This window comes from Anabrus simplex, chromosome 2 (assembly GCF_040414725.1).
Source record: "Anabrus simplex isolate iqAnaSimp1 chromosome 2, ASM4041472v1, whole genome shotgun sequence".
NCBI classification, from domain to species: domain Eukaryota; kingdom Metazoa; phylum Arthropoda; class Insecta; order Orthoptera; family Tettigoniidae; genus Anabrus; species Anabrus simplex.
This window is the reverse complement of record NC_090266.1, coordinates 988902767-988921020: the sequence shown is the minus strand read 5'-3', so window position 1 is coordinate 988921020 and position 18254 is coordinate 988902767. Positions and strand designations below refer to the sequence as shown.

Below are 18254 nucleotides of genomic sequence, written 5' to 3'. Positions count from 1 at the left end.
TACGAATATATTTTTCATAGAGACTTGTCTCTCGGCCAATAAGCCATGAAGAGTGAAACGTAACTCATAAAGTGGTAGGCCTCTCCATGTCTCAGGCGGCGTGAACTTTAGAATCTCAAGTTCAAATCTTCGTGATCCCATGTGATTTTTTTTGTAGATAATGCAGAAGAGGGACAGATTTTCTCCGGTTCTCCAGTTTTCCTTGCTAATTTCTTTCCAGTAACACTCCGCAGCCATTCATTTTCTATCATCCCGATCCTGTGTTACAGGGCTCGGCAGCCAACTCGGGGCGTTGCCTGGACCGGCACTCGACTGGGATCATGTCATGTGAACTTTCTTAATATTGAAATACAATACAAATATATAATATACATTTTACTCTAAAAATATTCCTCCAGTCAAACCATAGCACTGCAATTTTCTGTTCAGGTGAAACATACAAGCAGCCTGTAGATTTACGCAACGGTTACGTAACAGATGTTTAACCATGGAATCAATAGTTTTACGAGGAGAAATACGACTTGATTTCTTTTTTAAATACTCACATGTATTGTATTAGCCTTTATAAAAGTCTTCTTTAGATTTTACGATAACATTTAATATCAAGAATATCCTGATACAATACATTCACCATGAGACACCATCGTCGTCTGTGTCGGTGCGACGTAAAGCAAATTATAAAATAATAAGAACATCGTCGTGTGTGGTGTTTGCAGTACTTATGACGAAACAAAACTACAAATACTTGACTGTGACGGCATTCATCCATGCTTGTCTAGGTTTGTATGTCCGGGTAGATTACTAGGAAAGCTCCTCACAAAGCACAATGTGGGCGCGAGCGATGTGTTTCAGTTAACGCGTCTTTCATGTGCTGCCGTATATACGCTAATAACACGACGTCGCATAGGATTATCTAACGTCCACTAATCATAGCAGCATGATGTTGCACTTTTAACTTCAACCAAAGAATGGGAATACTTTGTCTTCATTTAAGCACTTAGCGCTTTGTCTTACCTGTTTCAACGTGCTGAGTCCTTGGACCGCTGACTCATGTCGCATGGGGGAGGGCAACACAGCCCACATTGAATGCAGGCAAATTTGATGAAGTATTTTAAGCTTGGAGTAAGGATGTCAATATTCCTTAGATTGTTTCCCGCATACAGTTCAAAGTTCACACGCAAACCTACAAGGAAACAACCAACGAAGTACACACACTAATCATCACCTGTGATATTTTGTAGACATTATTTCATTTGTTTTATGACGCACCGACTCAGACAGATCTTATGACGATAATAATTTCGTGTGGCTACTTCTAGCCGAGTGCAGCCCTTGTAAGGCAGACCCTCCGATGAGGGTGGGCGGCATCTGTCATGTGTAGGTAACTGCGTGTTATTGTGGTGGAGGATAGTGTTATGTGTGATGTGTGAGTTGCAGGGATTGGAATTAACCAATGAAAGTTAAAATCCCCGACCCTGTCAGGAATCGAACCCGGAGCCCTCTGAACCGAAGGCCAGTACGCTGACCATTCAGCCAACGAGTCGGACCTCATGAAGATGATAGTGTAGGACAGAACTAGGGCTGAAAGGAAGCGACCGTGGCCTTAAGTATGGAACAGCCCTAGCATTCGAACCCGCTAACAGCTAACAGCTACACGCCTCGAATCGCACAGCCAACATTTTCGGCAAGACTGGAGTGATCATCACAACACAAGGCAATAGAAATTTGAGATACTGAATAGTCGACACAAACATTTTTATGACAATTTACCATTAATCCTCCCTAAAGATTTTCACATTTTTACTGCACAAAGTATACAATACTATAATTCTCTTTAAGGGGCCGATGACCTAGATATTCGGCACCTTTAAACAACAATCATCATCATCATCATCATCATCATCACCATGATCATCATCATCAATTCTCTTTAAAATAGTAGACAACTTTATAACATGGTACTCGAAAGCTCTGCCTTGATCAGAATTTCAGACAGTTTATGTCATCTTGTCGAGTAAACTTAATGAAATACTCTCTATATCAGAAATGATTTGACAATAAGAGCATGTTGAGAATTTCTGAAAGCAATGGACTCTGCGTTGCTTCATTCATGTGTCGCCAGTCTGTTTCCTGCTAGCAATCGTAGCTGCCTTTACACTTCGTCTAAACCAAACAACCACACGAAATCGTAATTCCTCGCCATTTTACTGTCCAATGTGGGATTAAAATTTTACCTTGACGAAAAGTTATTCTCGTGAATTATCTAGATGATTCCTAGATGGATTAGGTCCCTCGCTACGATATATGTTTCTCATAACAATACGACTCTTCAGTCCAAAACAAACATCCATGCAACTACTTCAGGTTTATATCCCATCGTAGACAGTAGCCATGCTGCTTTGCGGTTTATGTCTGATTTCTAACACTCACACCAGAAGGGGTTATAAGAATGTCACCATATTTCTACTCTCAAAGGTGATTTACACTTTACTTACGTAAGACATATGATGCATATAACCATTATCCACATTTGTTCACAGACATCATTCTGGTCAAGGTGTGAGTTCAATTTCCAGTATGCAGCAACCTTAAATGGTTGTTCAAAATTTCAGTTTTTAACTTTGTTCTCAGACTTGGATGATACCTTTCTCCTGTTTGTAATCGCTCACCATAATTTGAGAGAAAAATATATAGGCGGTACATAGGTAATAATAATAATAATAATAATAATAATAATAATAATAATAATAATAATAATAATAATAATAATAATAGTAATAGTAATAATAATAATAATAATAATAATAATAATAATAATAATAATAATAATCGTTTTACGTCCCACTAACTACTTTTACGCAGGAATTCTTTTAGGTGCCAGTAAATTTACAACACGGTTCTGGCACATTTGAGCAACTTTAAATACCACCGGACTGAGCCAATTGAAATTGAACTTGAAATTTATGCTATTGAAAATTTACAAGCAGACAATGGAAGAAACCAGGGAGAACAGCAAAATATCATAGTAAAGTGGGAAAGGAAATCTTGAAATAATAAACCAAACCCCATGGCACTACAGCCTTGAAGGTCCTTGGCCTACCGAGCGACCGCTGATCAGCCCGAAGGCCTGCAGATCACGAGGTGTCGTGTGGTCAGTACGACGAAGCCCCTCGGCCATTATTATTGGCTTTCTAGACCGCGGCCACTATCTCACTGTCAGATAGCACCTCAATTCTAATCACGTAGGCTGAGTGGACCTCGAATCAGCTCTCAGGTCCAGGTAAAAATCCCTGACCTGGCCAGGAATCGAACCCTGGACCTCCGGGTGAGAGGCAAGCACGCTATTCCTACACCACGGGGCCGGCTAAAAAAAATCTAAAGGAGGTGAAAATGGAGTATATGCATGTAGCTAGTAGTAAGGATAAGCATGAAGTATAGAATCCACAATTAAATTAAAGTCCAGGAAATGCATCAAAAGTCTAAGTTTGAAAAATTATTACAGATACTTCCAAGAAGAATTTGCCCCACTCCGTGGCTGAATGGTCAGCATGTGTGTGTCAGTTTGTACCTTCGATTCAGAGGGTCCCAGGTTCCATTCCACCGGGCGAGTTGGCCATGCGCGTAGAGGCGCGGCTGTGAGCTTGCATCCGGGAGATAGTAGGTTCGAATCCCACTATCGGCAGCCCTGAAGATGGTTTTCCGTGATTTCCCATTTTCACACCAGGCAAATGCTGGGGCTGTACCTCAATTAAGGCCACGGCCGCTTCCTTCCATCTCCTAGGCCTTTCCTATCCCATCGTCGCCATAAGACCTATCTGTGTCGGTGCAACGTAAAGCCCCTAGCAAAAAAAAACAGGTTCCATTCCCGGCAGGATCGGGGTTTTAATCGCGTCTGGTTAATTCGTATGATTCGGGAACTGGGTATTTGTGTTTTTCCCAACACAGCCCTCTTCATACATACATGCATACGTACATGAACACCACACCATCTGCCACCACAGAAACACGTAACAGTAATCACATATCTACACATAGGGTTGGCATCAGAAAGGTCATCCAGCCGTTAAACAGATCCAAATCCATGTATGCGATACACTTCGAGCCCACGACCCCACCAGACTATGGGATAAGAGGTAGAAGAAGAAGACATCCAAGAGGGATTTATGGAATATACCTGTACATGAGGAAATTACATGCGCATTACCTTTTTAGCAGTTTGTTAGTGTAGTATTAGTATTTTGTGTTATAAACAACAAATTGTGTCGACCAGCAATGATTACAATAAAGGAATATTATCTCCCCCAGCGTGCTGGTCAAAAACTCTCCGTACAGTCGCACAATAATGACGAACATTTCGTAGACCTTGAACAAGACTTCAGAAAGCACGATAATGCAAGAAACACAACCCGTAACACACTCCTCGCCTATGCTGAAGGTTTAAGGATGGAATTCACGTCATTAAACAGTGGTTCAATATGGGAAACCCTTGATAGAAGATTTGGTTGTCCGAGCAAGTTGGCCGTGCGGTTAAAGTCACATAGCTGTGAGCTTGCAATCGGGAGATGGTGGTTCGAATCCCACCGTCAGCAGTCCTGAAGATGATTTTCCGTGGAATTCCATTTTCACATCACGCTAATGCTAGGGCTGTACGTTAACGTTATTTCCCCATTTCTAGCCCTTTCCCATCCTTCCGTCGCTGAAAACATTATGTCTTAATGCGATGTTAAACCACTACCAAAAGTATGTTAAAGGTTTCCATTTCACAGCAAAATACCAGCACTATGGCGTCACTATACGTGATGCTAGTTTAAAGGACGCTTAACATGAGACTTTATTTATTTATTTATTTATTTATTTATTTATTTATTTATTTATTTATTTATTTATTTATTTATTAACGACAAAGGAAAGAGCAAACACTTGAGAGAATAGAGCACAGTTTTGACAGTAAACTTGATTGATCGTAAACTTCAAGTAATTATTTCTCTGTCGTTTTCTTGAGGCAAATGGACTCCTAAACGGAGAAAGGAAGTGTTACAGCCATATAATTCTATGTGTTTCTAGAATTATTTATCAAGAAGTGGGACGCTGCTTTGTCCGGACTGGCGACATTTTTAAAGCCAATTTGTTGAATGAAACACCTATAAGCTAACCACGTCAACTCCACGAGTCTACTTTTTAAGCATCATATTTAATGGCAATGCATTTCGCATTGTAGGAGAACTACTGGTGTGATATAATATCCTACTTTAGTACAAAAGTGTTAAGCCGTAAGTCAAACTTAACGTGAACTTCCAGAAGCCTCATGGAAACAAGGTACTGTACTTGTATTTCTCCAGACAGAAAGTTTCTCTCCTGCGGAAGGGATAAATAATGACAGTTGTCCAGTGACATGAAGACAAACAGATGTTAAGCCCAGTGAACTTCGCTCGTCCTCACGTACACACAAGCAGATTTACAGCTCGAATTAGACTTGACTCAGCTATACAAAGCAGTGTGTCTCCGCAAACGGTGTGCGGCATCTTCTTTGCCATTTTGTTAGCCATTATATTTCAGCATTCATTACGGGAGACACTTCAGCGGTTGTTAACTCTTACTAATGCTTCTTAGATTCACGGGGACATTCATCTTTACTCTTAGCGACAGCACAGTCATTAACCATGCCACAGGTTTATTCTGACTTGGAAAGCTCTGGCTTAACCATTAGAACCGAGCTATGAAATTACATGACGGTTAAACGTAGATTAAGAAGATATACTTCAAGCAAAAAGAAACAAAATAGTGTATCAGCCATCAATTTTCAGGAGGGATAGTGTATCAGTTGCCTGGCATTAACAAGGTATTCTTTAAGTGATAAGAAACTTTTCTTTGCTAGTTGTTTTACGTCGCACCGCCACAGATAGGTCTTACGGCGACGATGGGACAGGAAAGAGCTAGGAGTGGGAAGGAAGCGGCCGTGGCCTTAATTAAGGTACAGCCCCAGCATTTGCCTGGTGTGAAAATGGGAAACCACGGAAAACCATTTTCAGGGCTGCCGACAGTGGGGTTCGAACCTACTATCACCCGAATACTGGATACTGGCCGCACTTAAGCGACTGCAGCTATCGAGCTCGGTGTGATAAGAAACAAAATATGGTATCAGCCATCAGTTTGGCTAGTGTATCAATTGCCTAATCAACAATCTTAGGTCACAGAAACGTATTTCAAAGGCAAGTGTGCTCTCTTCATTTATAGCAAATTTCTCTTTGTTAGATTTTTAACGTCACGCTGACTTAATTAGGCCCTCTGACAACGATGGAACGGGAAAGGGCTAGGATTGGGGAATAAGCATTTGTGGCCCTAACTAAATTAGGCTACACCCCCAGCATTTGCCTGGTGTGAAAACGGGGAACAACGGAAAAGCATCTTCAGGGCTGCCAACGGTGGGTTTCGAACCCACATCTCCCGAATGCAAGTACACAACTGTGTGTAATATGCCATCAAATGATATGTTTGAAAACTGCCTTTGGAAATCAATTAAATTAGAATTGATTCATAGGAAACTGTGAGAATGCCACACTCGTGTAGACCCCGACTATCCATCGGTCAAAGCGTACTCAGTTCACCCGGAAGGACGTGGGTTCCATCCTGGCCAGGAAGTCGAAAATTTAAGAAACGAGATTTCCACTTCCGGAGGTGCATATGGTCCTGAGGTTCACTCAGCCTATAACAAAAATTAGCACCAGGTTAATTCCTAGACCTAACCACTCTACCCCACCAAGTGCCGAAGTTACGGATAGTGGAAGCCTCCAAGGGCCTTCATGGCCTGTAAGGAGATAACTTTGCTTTTACCTACTATCCCTATTTATAAAGTAGGCTACACATATCATTCCGTTTCAATACAAAAGCAATAAAAACAGTTCTCGTTGTGCTTGAAAATAATTTAAAAGTTATATAAATAATTGTCTTAAAAATGTATACAGTTTGCCTGTCAAGCAAGTGACAGAAGTAGTCATTCTAAGAACAGCATGTTATTAACATTTCATCTATTGTTAAGGTTAAATGTGAACTAAAGGAAGTCGGTGTTTTCTGGTGAGTAGTACGCCTTCATCAGTCTTGTAAAGCTAGGTCTGCCTGCTGTTTTCTCGCGTGTACGAACAAAACACCATGCCATAAATGTGTCATGTCTCAGGGTTGACAATGTAGCCGGTTTTTTTTTTTTTTTTTTTTTTTTTTTTTTTTTTTTTTTTTTTTTTTTTTTTTTTGGCGTTTAAAACGTAGCAAGTATTTGGCTTCTCGTAACTCCAGTGTAGAGAGAAATATATCGGAATGTGTGAGTCATGTTCTTAGGTTCATAATCAGAGTAAGTTCTAGCGATCTAAAGGAAGTAAGTGTTTTTTCATCTCTTTATTGTCATGTACGGACGTAAACAACGATCCATAACAAGAACACGCTTTTGTGTCCGAGGCTGGTTTATTATTGTCACGTTATGGTTGAAACTCTTGATAATATTATTTGCTTTACGTCCCACTAACTACTTTTACGGTCTTCGGAGGCGCCAAGGTGCTAGAATATCGTCACATGGGAGTTCCTTTACGAGCCAGTAAATCTACCAACACGAGGCTGGCATATTTGAGCACCTTCAAATACCACCGGACTGAGCCAGGATCGAACCTGCCAAGTTGGAGTCAGAATGCCAGCGCCTAAACCGCCTGAGCCACTCAGTCCTCCTAGAAAGTCTTAATGCGTGCTATCTCCTTTCCCCTGTTTAGATTTGTAATTTATGTTGGATAAATTTCATCCATCAAACTGAATGTTGTTTGTCATTTCAATTAAACCCTCTTTATGATCTTGCAGAAAACGTCTGTAAATCTGCCGAACAAGGCTTCATACATTGGCCAAGCACTGCGACGAACGTTGGATCACTTGGATGTCTTCGATTAGTAAAACGTTTTTGGTACAGCCACCCTGCTTTTGCACTGCCACGCCTTGCTCGCCGTACATGAATAACATGTCACACATCTCTTTCTTTTAATTTCCTTTACGTCACCCCGTCACAGATAGGTGTCGTGGCCTTAATTTTGGTACATCCCCATCATTTGTCTGATGTGAAAATGGTAAACCACGGAAACCTACCTTCAGGACTGACGACAGCTGGGTTCGAACACACAATCCCCCGATGTCACATATCTGATGGTTTGAGAAGTCTACCGTCCTGTTCACTGACTGCGTTCTGATCATGTTGTCGCATGCCTCTGAAGGCATTACCGTCCATTCAAAAACATCCGGTAAAATTTGATGGTTCCTTATCTACTATAATTGTAAATCTAGGAGGCTAATGGTTTAATATACTCGCTTTGAGTGGCGTCTTCCATCACCAGTTTAACGGAATGTAAGTATTTAAAGTACACCCTGAACATTCATTTAAACAGCAGTGATTTACTGTTAAGAATTGTGTCCGTTAAACACTACTATTGTGCTAATCAGAATATCACTTCTTATAATACGAGACACTGAGGTTTGCTGTGAAGGGAATACTATTTCTAGCGCTGTAGGTACTATTATCTTTATTGTACGCAGTAAATGAGAACGTGACTGACTGAAGAACCGTTTTTGTTTTTATCAAGATGTGATTTTTTAATAAGGGTCGGCTAGGTAGGAAGGCATGTTCAAATTCTGGGTGTGGATAAGACGTTGTAGATGAGAGGATTGTATCTTCGTTTGCTAGGATGTCCGAGGGTGAGGTTGATAATTGTATAGAGTCTTGTAGTTATCTATTCTGCGTTTATGTCACGTTAGTAAGATATTCAGTTCATAGATGTTACCGATGTGTGAGGGAAGCATAGAATTGATTGACTGTGGTAGTCATGCAGTCGGGCGTAAAGCGTGTCGGTCACGTTCTTTCCTACTTGAAAGAGATAAAGTAGTTAGACAACCAGGTGATGCATATGTGAAAAAAGGGGCAGATAAACACTTAGTAGGTGTTAAGAGTTTCAGCACGACGGTGAATGTGACTTTTTGACCTACCAATGCATCCCAGTCTCCCATCACAAGTAGGTTCCTATCCCCTTTTATACATTGTCCAAAGGAATGAGCGGAACATGTTTTTGAACGTCTGGTATGCTACAGTACCTCTGACACAAATGGCACCAGTGACCTTATTGCATAGACTGAGATATTGTGTATTCAAAGCAGGAAACACCTGAGTCATACTGTCTCTATCAACTTAACCCTGCAGTGGAGAGCAGGAGAGCCCTCAAAACAACGTTATCGAGCTCGATAGCTGCAGTCGCTTAAGTGCGGCCAGTATCCAGTATTCGGGAGATAGTAGGTTCGAACCCCACTGTCGGCAGCCCTGAAAATGGTTTTCCGTGGTTTCCCACTTTCACACCAGGCAAATGCTGGGGCTGTACCTTAATTAAGGCCACGGCCGCTTCCTTCTCACTCCTAGCCTTTTCCCGTCCCGTCGTCGCCATAAGACCTATCTGTGTCGGTGCGACGTAAAGCAACTAGCAAAAAAGCAACGTGAATACCTGTGTATCGGTGTGTCGTAGAAAGGTAAACAGACTGAAGCTGTCATTCGCGGAGTTCGAACTGTATATCTTCGAGCACGCACAATGAGACACCTTAACGACTTGTAAGTCGCAAGAACAGTTACTTTGATCCAAGAATAGTGGACTTTTCGTCCTCTTGCCAAGGACTTTAGTGTCTCTCCGTTCAAAATTTATCGGTTATTGAATCGATACAACGAGACAAGTCAATTTACCCGGCGGGTTGAACGATGCCGTCGACGCATCACAACCCATAATGACGACCGATATATGGACATTTCTGCTTTGCGACGTCATACCGCCAGTGCCAGAAATCTGCAACAAAACCTCAAAAGGGCAACACGAGACACGGTATCCGATTAGACTGCAAGGAACAGATTACGTGAAAAGGAACTTACGACCCAGATGACCTATTCAAGTGCCTCGCTTAACGCGGCAGCAACAGCCAGCTCGCATTCTGTTCGCCCGTAACTACATCAGTTGGCAACTTAGCCACTGGAGAGCTGTGTTGTTCACAGATGTGTCACGATTACCCCGACTCAGAGTGATCGTTATGTACGTATATAGAGAGGACCTGGGGAACGTTTCTTGCCAGACGTTTTACAGCAAGTGGACAAGGTTTTTGGTGGTTTGGTGTGGCAATAGTGCAGACAGGCGTACAGATCGTGTTGTTGTCCGGGACCACCTTACCGCCAGGTAGTACATCACTCAGATCTCGTGGCCTTGAATCCCTCCCTTCTCATGCACGACAATGCCAGGTCGCATGTAGCAGGTGACACCAGGGACGTGTTGAGAAAGCTTCACATTTAAGTGATGGAATGGCCAGCGGTGAGTCCTGACCTGTATACCTTTAAGCACGTATGGGATACGGTTATTTGGGCCCATGACCTAGATTTTAGGCCCCTTTAAACAACAATCATCATCAGACTCGTATTGAAGAATGGAACGTATACTGCAGACTGACCTCCGTAAACTTATCATCATCATCATCATCATCATCATCATCATCATCATCTGTTTACCCTCCAGGTTCGGTTTTTCCCTCGGACTTAGCGAGGGATCCCACCTCTACCACCTCAAGGGCAGTGTCCTGGAGCTTCAGACTCTTGGTCGGGGGATACAACTGGGGAGTATGACCAGTACCTCGCCCAGGCGGCCTCACCTGCTATACTGAACAGGGGCCTTGTGGAGGGATGGGAAGATTGGAAGGGATAGGCAAGGAAGAGGGAAGGAAGCGGCCGTGGCCTTAAGTTAGGTACCATCCCGGCATTCGCCTGGAGGAGAAGTGGGAAACCACGGAAAACCACTTCCAGGATGGCTGAGGTGGGAATCGAACCCACCTCTACTCAGTTGACCTCCCGAGGCTGAGTGGACCCCGTTCCAGCCCTCGTACCACTTTTCAAATTTCGTGGCAGAGCCGGGAATCGAACCCGGACCTCCGGGGGTGGCAGCTAATCACGCTAACCACTACACCACAGAGGCGGCTCCGTAAACTTATACGGAGTATAAATGCTTACCGAGGGCATCTCTCAAATAAGAAAGAAAATCAAACTGGATGATTTGATGAGGAGCTATTCCTATTCTGTGTTTGCCACTGTTCGGACATTTAAGTTTGTGTTGTAAAAATGAATGCGAATCAAATGATGTTTTGTTGTGTAATTTATCTGTAAATAATACGGTTATATCTGGTAGCATCCACAATTGTTCTATGCAGTACGGCAAACGTTCAAATACGTGTTCCGCTAATTCTTTTGGAGAGTGCATTGTACATTAAATCTCTTATGTCTTCATGTATACCTTGAATTTCTTCATCATTTCGAAAATATTTGGCTTGTAGAGTTTCAGTTATCATGTATCAACATGATAATTGGCTTGATGTCATGGTAGCTTGATCGTTGTCCTATTCCGTTCTTCAGTATTAAACCAACTCCTAGATTGTATCAATGTGATTTTATGTTGATAAGTCTGTAGTCACCTGACAAGAAATACAGTGCCCTCTACCTACACATTTCGCTTGTACTAACTTCATCTAACTTTAATATATCCATATAATTTTCAGATTATCTAACCTACCATAGCGATTCGGGCTTCTAATATCCTACTTTTCGACTCGCAGAATGTCATAGATTTTCCTGATGATCGCCTCATCTGGCGTAGACCCTACCTGAAAATACGAATGAGGAACTATTTTACCTCCAGAATATTTTACTCGGAAGGAAGCTATTATCAGTACCTCACACAATCATGCAAAGAGAGCTTCATGACCTCGAGAGAGACATGGCTATAATTTCTTGTTACTTTCAGGCATGCAGCCGAATCAACAGAGCTAAGCCATGTTGGGTAATTAAAGCGGCTTTCCAGTGAATCATTCAGTCTGATACCTTTGCAACTTTTGAAAAGCCGTTAAATTCTTTTGGTAAATCATTGGTTAGTCTAGCCTCTAGTCAGATAAATATCCGATATGCTTGCACCACCAGAGTCTGGACTATCTGTTTCACTAGGGCACACAAGCCTCCCCACAGTAGCAAGGTCTAATGGTTTACAAGTAAGGAGATAAACAACCAGTATATAAGAGCACCTGAACGTGAAACCTGCATGTTTTAAGACATATTTCTCGAGAATAAATATAAATTAGCAAATCCTGAGAGCCGTGTCCATATAATTAGCTTCATCCAAAATCTTCCCTACCGATCCATTTCATATATGTAGGCTGATGTCTCCTTGACTTGTTCTAGCTGTATAAAGACAAATATTATGACGATCTTCCGACAGGAACCAGCAGACGAAGTGTTTGATATGGTGGACCGTAAGAAGAAGGAGACTCTAGCTTACAAACGTTCTTTCTTCGTGCGGATGGTGAGTGATCCCAAGATATACAATCCCAAGATCGCCAAAAGCCTGCCCAGCGCCCGAAACCGTCCAGCAAGCGAGCGCGCCGCCTCTACCATCGACAATGGGGTGACCATCAACACAATCCCGTAAGTAACCCACCTCTAGCACCAAGTAATAAAATTGAATGTCTTACTACATCTCTTAGCTATGTCTCTATTGTTCAAATATTTTTATGTTTGTGCTTCATTGAACTCGACCTACACACTTCATTTATGATCAATAAGAAAGCAATATCAGTCAAACGAACACAAATTATACGTTAATTTAAACATATTAATTCTTCAGGAGTTAGTATGTTTTTCAGGCACGTGGGCAGGATGGCCATGTACACTTCCTGATACAAAAAGTCATCGGCTGAAAATTGTAAGTTCCTGAGTACAAGCATGACCAAAAGGAAGCAGCTGATTGGTTAATACACGGGCCGATAGGAGGGCGTATTTCCATCCTTTGGAACGCGTTAAAATTACGCCAGTAAATTACTCTTGACGCTGCTTCACATTTTCCTTTCACAGTAGAACTATGCAAATTTACTGGCGAATTAAAACGAAAACAAACACTCTTTACTTACTAAGAACGGGATGAAGTATGCAAAGTCTGACTCGTACGAGAGTCCGCTCAGTTTTCATGTTAAAAACTGTGCAAATAAGGAACTTGACATTTTCTGGTCCCGTGACTTTCCAATTCTGACAGACAAAAAACTTGCTGCGTTTTATTTCAGAAAGAATAATAATATTTTTATTAATATATTAGAGAGGTGCTATATTCATGCTACTAATTTGTGGTTTCATTTTTAGGAATTGTTGACTTTCCTGGATTTTGTCGTCGTATAATTTCTCTAGAAATATGGATTGCACAGTGAATGTTCGAGCATTCACTTGCTTAAGAAAAGATAATTTCATTGTCACTGCCAGATTATCTTGATAAGCCTTGCTTTAGAGTAAGTGAAACTTTGACACTCGTCAAAATAGTCACAAAGTTAACACTTCACTCTGAAGGTCATGAAAACGTACATCGTGGGTTTATTATTATTATTATTATTATTATTATTATTATTATTATTATTATTATTATTATTATTATTGCTAGTTCTTTGCGTCGCACTGACACAGATAGGTCTTATTTCGACGATGGGATAGGAAAGGGCTAAGAGTGGGAAGGGAGTGGCCGTGGCCTTAATTAAGGTACATCCCCAGCATTTGCCTGGTGTGAAAATGGGAAACCACGGAAAACCATCTTCAGTGCTGCCGACAATGGGGTTCGAACCCACTATCTCTCGGATGCAAGCCCACAGCTGCGCGCCCCTAACCGCACGGCCAGCTCGCCCGGTATTATTATTATTATTATTATTATTATTATTGTGTTTTTGTTGATTTTGTTGTTGTTGTTGTTGTTGTTGTTGTTGTTACTATTACGGTATTGCTTCTGCTCGTAATCGACCGAGGAAGAAAAATGAATTGATTAACCTTCTACACGGAAGCCTTGAAAGCGATCTCGCTTTTTCGCTGAGCATGAACTGTAGTCCTGGATGGTAAAATAGAATACAAAGAAGTAGATTTATAAGTAGTACAGTAACTGATTACTTTAATTTTTTGTTTCAGTGCGTCTTGGATAAGCTGGCCGTTGGCTTTCCTCTTCCAAGGAGTATTTGACGACGTCTCTTCTAACGAGGTACCCATCAGGTGAGAAAATCATCCTATAATACTAGAGAAATATTTTCTTCCGTTCATGTTCAACATTGTTGACTGTAAATAGTAAAGGCACAAATAGTCTCACCAGCAGTTCCCACGGCACTTCGTTTACATATTTTATCTTTCACACGGTCAGAAAAGTTCACTGAATCTGTCACCCACAGTACTACGACCAGGGCCCGGACTTTAATGACGTGTCAACTCGTACACATTGCTAACCTGATCATAGCCCCCTGATTAAAGAAATGTATATTTATTAAGTAATTGTTTCGTCATTTTTTGTCTTCTTTGTACTTTGCGTCACTTTTTCCAATTTTGCCTCATTGTTTTGTCATTTTCAGCCATTCGTTAGATTATTTCTTTGTTTTTAAGTGTTCTGCGTTTTAAGGAATAGTTGACACCACAAGATTCGACACGTGATGACCGGCACCTTCCAATAACGAGGTTGTACTGTCTACGCGGAAGTGTCTGGATGGCGGCAAATGAAAGCACCAGACGAACAGATATCATAGCTTTAAAGCCGGAAAGCAAGTACTGAATGTTCATTGACCCAACTGTGCGATTTGAATTGCATTCTGCTCAACTGGAAGAAGCGGACTTATGAACCTACAGTCTCGCATTATAAAGGAACATATGGACTGCAAAACATATCAGTCACAGGGTTAATGGTGGGAGCCCGCCGAACAATGCCTAAATTCGTATCCCAGTTTTGGACTTCATTAGCCATAAAAAAACATCTGTTGACAAACATGACGGTAGTTGCCATCCGCAGTTCAATATTAATTTTTAGAAACCATCCATACAGTCAATAGTGCCGTGTATTGCCTACTCTTAGCTTCTTAATGCCTTTCTCTACTCTACGTGAAAGATAATTTTCATATTTCATGCTAATGTGATTTATTAGATAGTATTTTTATTACTTGTTAAAAAATGGTGGTAAGTTGTATATTGACAAATGAAGTATAATTTGTCGTAGTGGCAACATTAGAATTAGGGATGTTATAAAACTAATAATTATGCATTTACGTTGAGTAATCGCCATACCTGAATAATCATCCAAGCTTTCGATACAAAAATGCTCGAACATCAGAAGTTTCAGTACTTAGTTCGAAAGCTATGAAATTTGGTAATCCACATCGCTAGAGTACGATGAGACATTGCTTCTAATCTGGACTTGCAATGAGATGGGGAGAAATTTTCACTTTAGTAGGTACAAATTCACATTTCTGTTGAAGTACACGAGTACTAACAAACGTATGCGTGCTTGTTTGTTTCATTTTACACAGTGCGATTGTCAATTATTCTTGTGTGATTTACATCTCAAGTGTTTAGAATACCAAAGATGTTTTATTGCTATTTGCTTTACGTCGCCCCAACACAGATAGGTCTTATGGCGACAATGGAGTAGGAAAGGGCTAGGACTGAAAAGGAAGTGGCCGTGGCCTTAATTAAGATACAGCCCCAGCATTTACCTGGTGTGAAAAGGGAAAACGACAGAAAACCATCTTCAGGGCTGCCGATAGTTGGATTCGAACCCACTGTCTCCCGGATGCAAGCTCTCAGCTCAGTGCCCCTAACCGCACTGCCAACCCGCTCGATAATACCAAAGATAAAAGTCATCTAAAGCTGCCCACTGAAGGAAAATTATTCCACAATTCGGTGAGGATATTTGTTCTATGGATGGCCAGAAGCTTTTCTGAGAAATGTGGAAATGAGAGGGGCAGCAGATAAAAGATTGACCATTCAGCAATATGTATGTCGTAACAAATAAGTGGTATTATGAATATCAGTAGATTGCGTAATATCCTAATAATGCAGTAGCTACGTATAGATCCTAAGTTATTTTCCTTGTAAAACAGCATTTTAAAAATTACTGAGGTTTTCCCATACCGGTATCTATTATTATTATTATTATTATTATTATTATTATTATTATTATTATTATTATTATTATTATTACGGGGTTTCCCGTGGAACGCAGAGGTGAAAGAAGGTGCCGGGGTGAATGGGTTTAACTACAATGTCAGGAATATAATTTAAAACTTAAACTGCAGGTTATATTTTCAGAATTTTAAACTTAACAATTTTCTTCATGCCAATATTACAGATACAAGTAGCAATCATTAAACCAGATTGGGAAAAATCCAAGATTCAGAACCTTAACTCTTTGGGTTTAAGCCCCTAGCTTTACATTTCCTGAGCTACAAGCTCAAATTTACAAAGAGCACAAATTTATTCAAGGGCAGAAATCCCCTAATTCATGGAGCAGTTGCTCCCAAAATACAATATCTAGCCTTCCAGAGGCACTCGTTACAATCACAAAATTAGAAAAAGAGCTAACAGGCTCTCAGTTTCTTACTGCCTACACAAGGCAACATTACATCACTCTCTGGTCTCTCAAACCACTATTTACAAAACTGAACTTACTTTTACAGGGGTATTAAATACCCAACCTACTGCGCCTTCGTGGAATAAGAATAACAGGTTAAATCAATGGCCCGAACACAAAATGAATGGAGGCGTATACTTGCACTCCTAGATATGAACACAAAAAACTAAGGGGCTCTAGGCCGATGAAACAGCGGCTATTCCTAAACTACTGAGGTGACCCGTATAGAAATTACATTAACACATTACAGTAGGAAAAACAGTTAGAGAAAAACGTAGTCACCTCAAACCAAGATGAAGGGGAGCTCGAGAGGGTAATTCACTCTCTACCCCCGATTTACAGTTAAAGATTTCATGAAGTTTTTACATTAGCCGGCAGAAAGTTACATTTACAGGAAAGTGGGTTACATAGTTGACGATTCGGACCTTTCCCTCGGGTTAAACTGCGGAATTAGCAAGAAAGAAAGAAAGATGTTATGTGACCATTACCTTGTAAATGTACTGTTGACCGATGAAAGAGGCCGTCCACCTCCTGATTTGACACACACACTTAGTAAGATGACGATCAATTGGCCAAGAGACGAGAAAAGCCGCAGTTAATAAACCCTCAGGGAAGGTTCAAGATCATTCAAGATGAATCAGGACAAGCCCTCTTGATTTTATTGGTTAAACAAAAGGTGAAGAAGAAATACGGGATTGGTTGGAAATTAATTACAAAAATTAGGGATTGTCTAGATTCAAAACTGGCGGAAATAAAAGGAAGAATTGCCAACCCAAAAATAAATGAACATCATTCAGTTACAAAAACCTAATAATACAAAACTTCTTTAAATCATAAGTTCTTTCACTTCGCACCAGGGTGCATGATCATAGATTTTAGTGGTGTCATCTGTGGAAGAATGTCCAAACTTCTTGATGAATGTCAAACAAAACAAGTAGAAATTCACTCAGGTTAGGAAACTGGACAATGACAAAATTACATCATATTTCTGTGGTGACATAGGGCCTATTCTGATAAAGTTCCAAGTTGGTGTAGTTTCAGTTTCACTGTTTTACCAATAGAGGAGTTCCTTTGGGCGCTGAATTTGAAGTTGCGGCTTTCGGTGTACCTCCCGGTACAATTATTATTATTATTATTATTATTATTATTATTATTATTATTATTATTATTATTATTGTTGTTGTTGTTGTTGTTGTTGTTGTTGTTACGGGGTTACGCGTGGAACGCAGAGCTGAAAGAAGGTGCCGGGATGAATGGGTCTAACTACAAGGTCGAAGTTAATTTAAAAATTTTAACAAAGTTTATATTTTCAGAAGAAACAACAAAATTATAACAACATTTCACTGAGTGAAATAACAATTTGGAAACAAGACTTAGAAAGATCCAAGATTCCAGAACTTTAACATTCTTGGGCTACAAGCCCCTAGTATTACAATCTTTGAGTACCCAGCTCAAATTTTACATACGAGCACAAATTGTTCAAAGGGCAGAAAGCCCCTAATCCCTGGAGCACTTGCTCCCAACTTCAAATATCAAGCCTCCCAGAAGCACAGTTACCACACTAGAAAAGAGCTGGCACGCTCTTAGTTCTTCAAGCCTATTCAAGACAATACCAGAAACTTACAATTACTTGCCCTCAAGGCATAACTTACGTAAATGAAACAGGGGTATTTTGTACCCAACCTACTGGGCCTTAGCAGAAAAAGAACAGGTGAAGTAAATGGTCCGAAACACCAAATAGAATGGAGGCGTGTA

General features: G+C 40.7%; 1 protein-coding gene across 1 annotated transcript in view; it reads left to right on the top strand.

The window, feature by feature from the left end:
- Tdc2 (Tyrosine decarboxylase 2) overlaps window positions 1-18254 on the top strand; it is a 412190-nt gene that overhangs the window by 353991 nt on the left and 39945 nt on the right. Inside the window, exons 10-11 of the mRNA XM_067141851.2 lie at window positions 12303-12508; window positions 14021-14101. Of these exons, the coding sequence (XP_066997952.2) occupies window positions 12303-12508; window positions 14021-14101 (287 nt within the window). The remainder of the gene's footprint in view (window positions 1-12302; window positions 12509-14020; window positions 14102-18254) is intronic.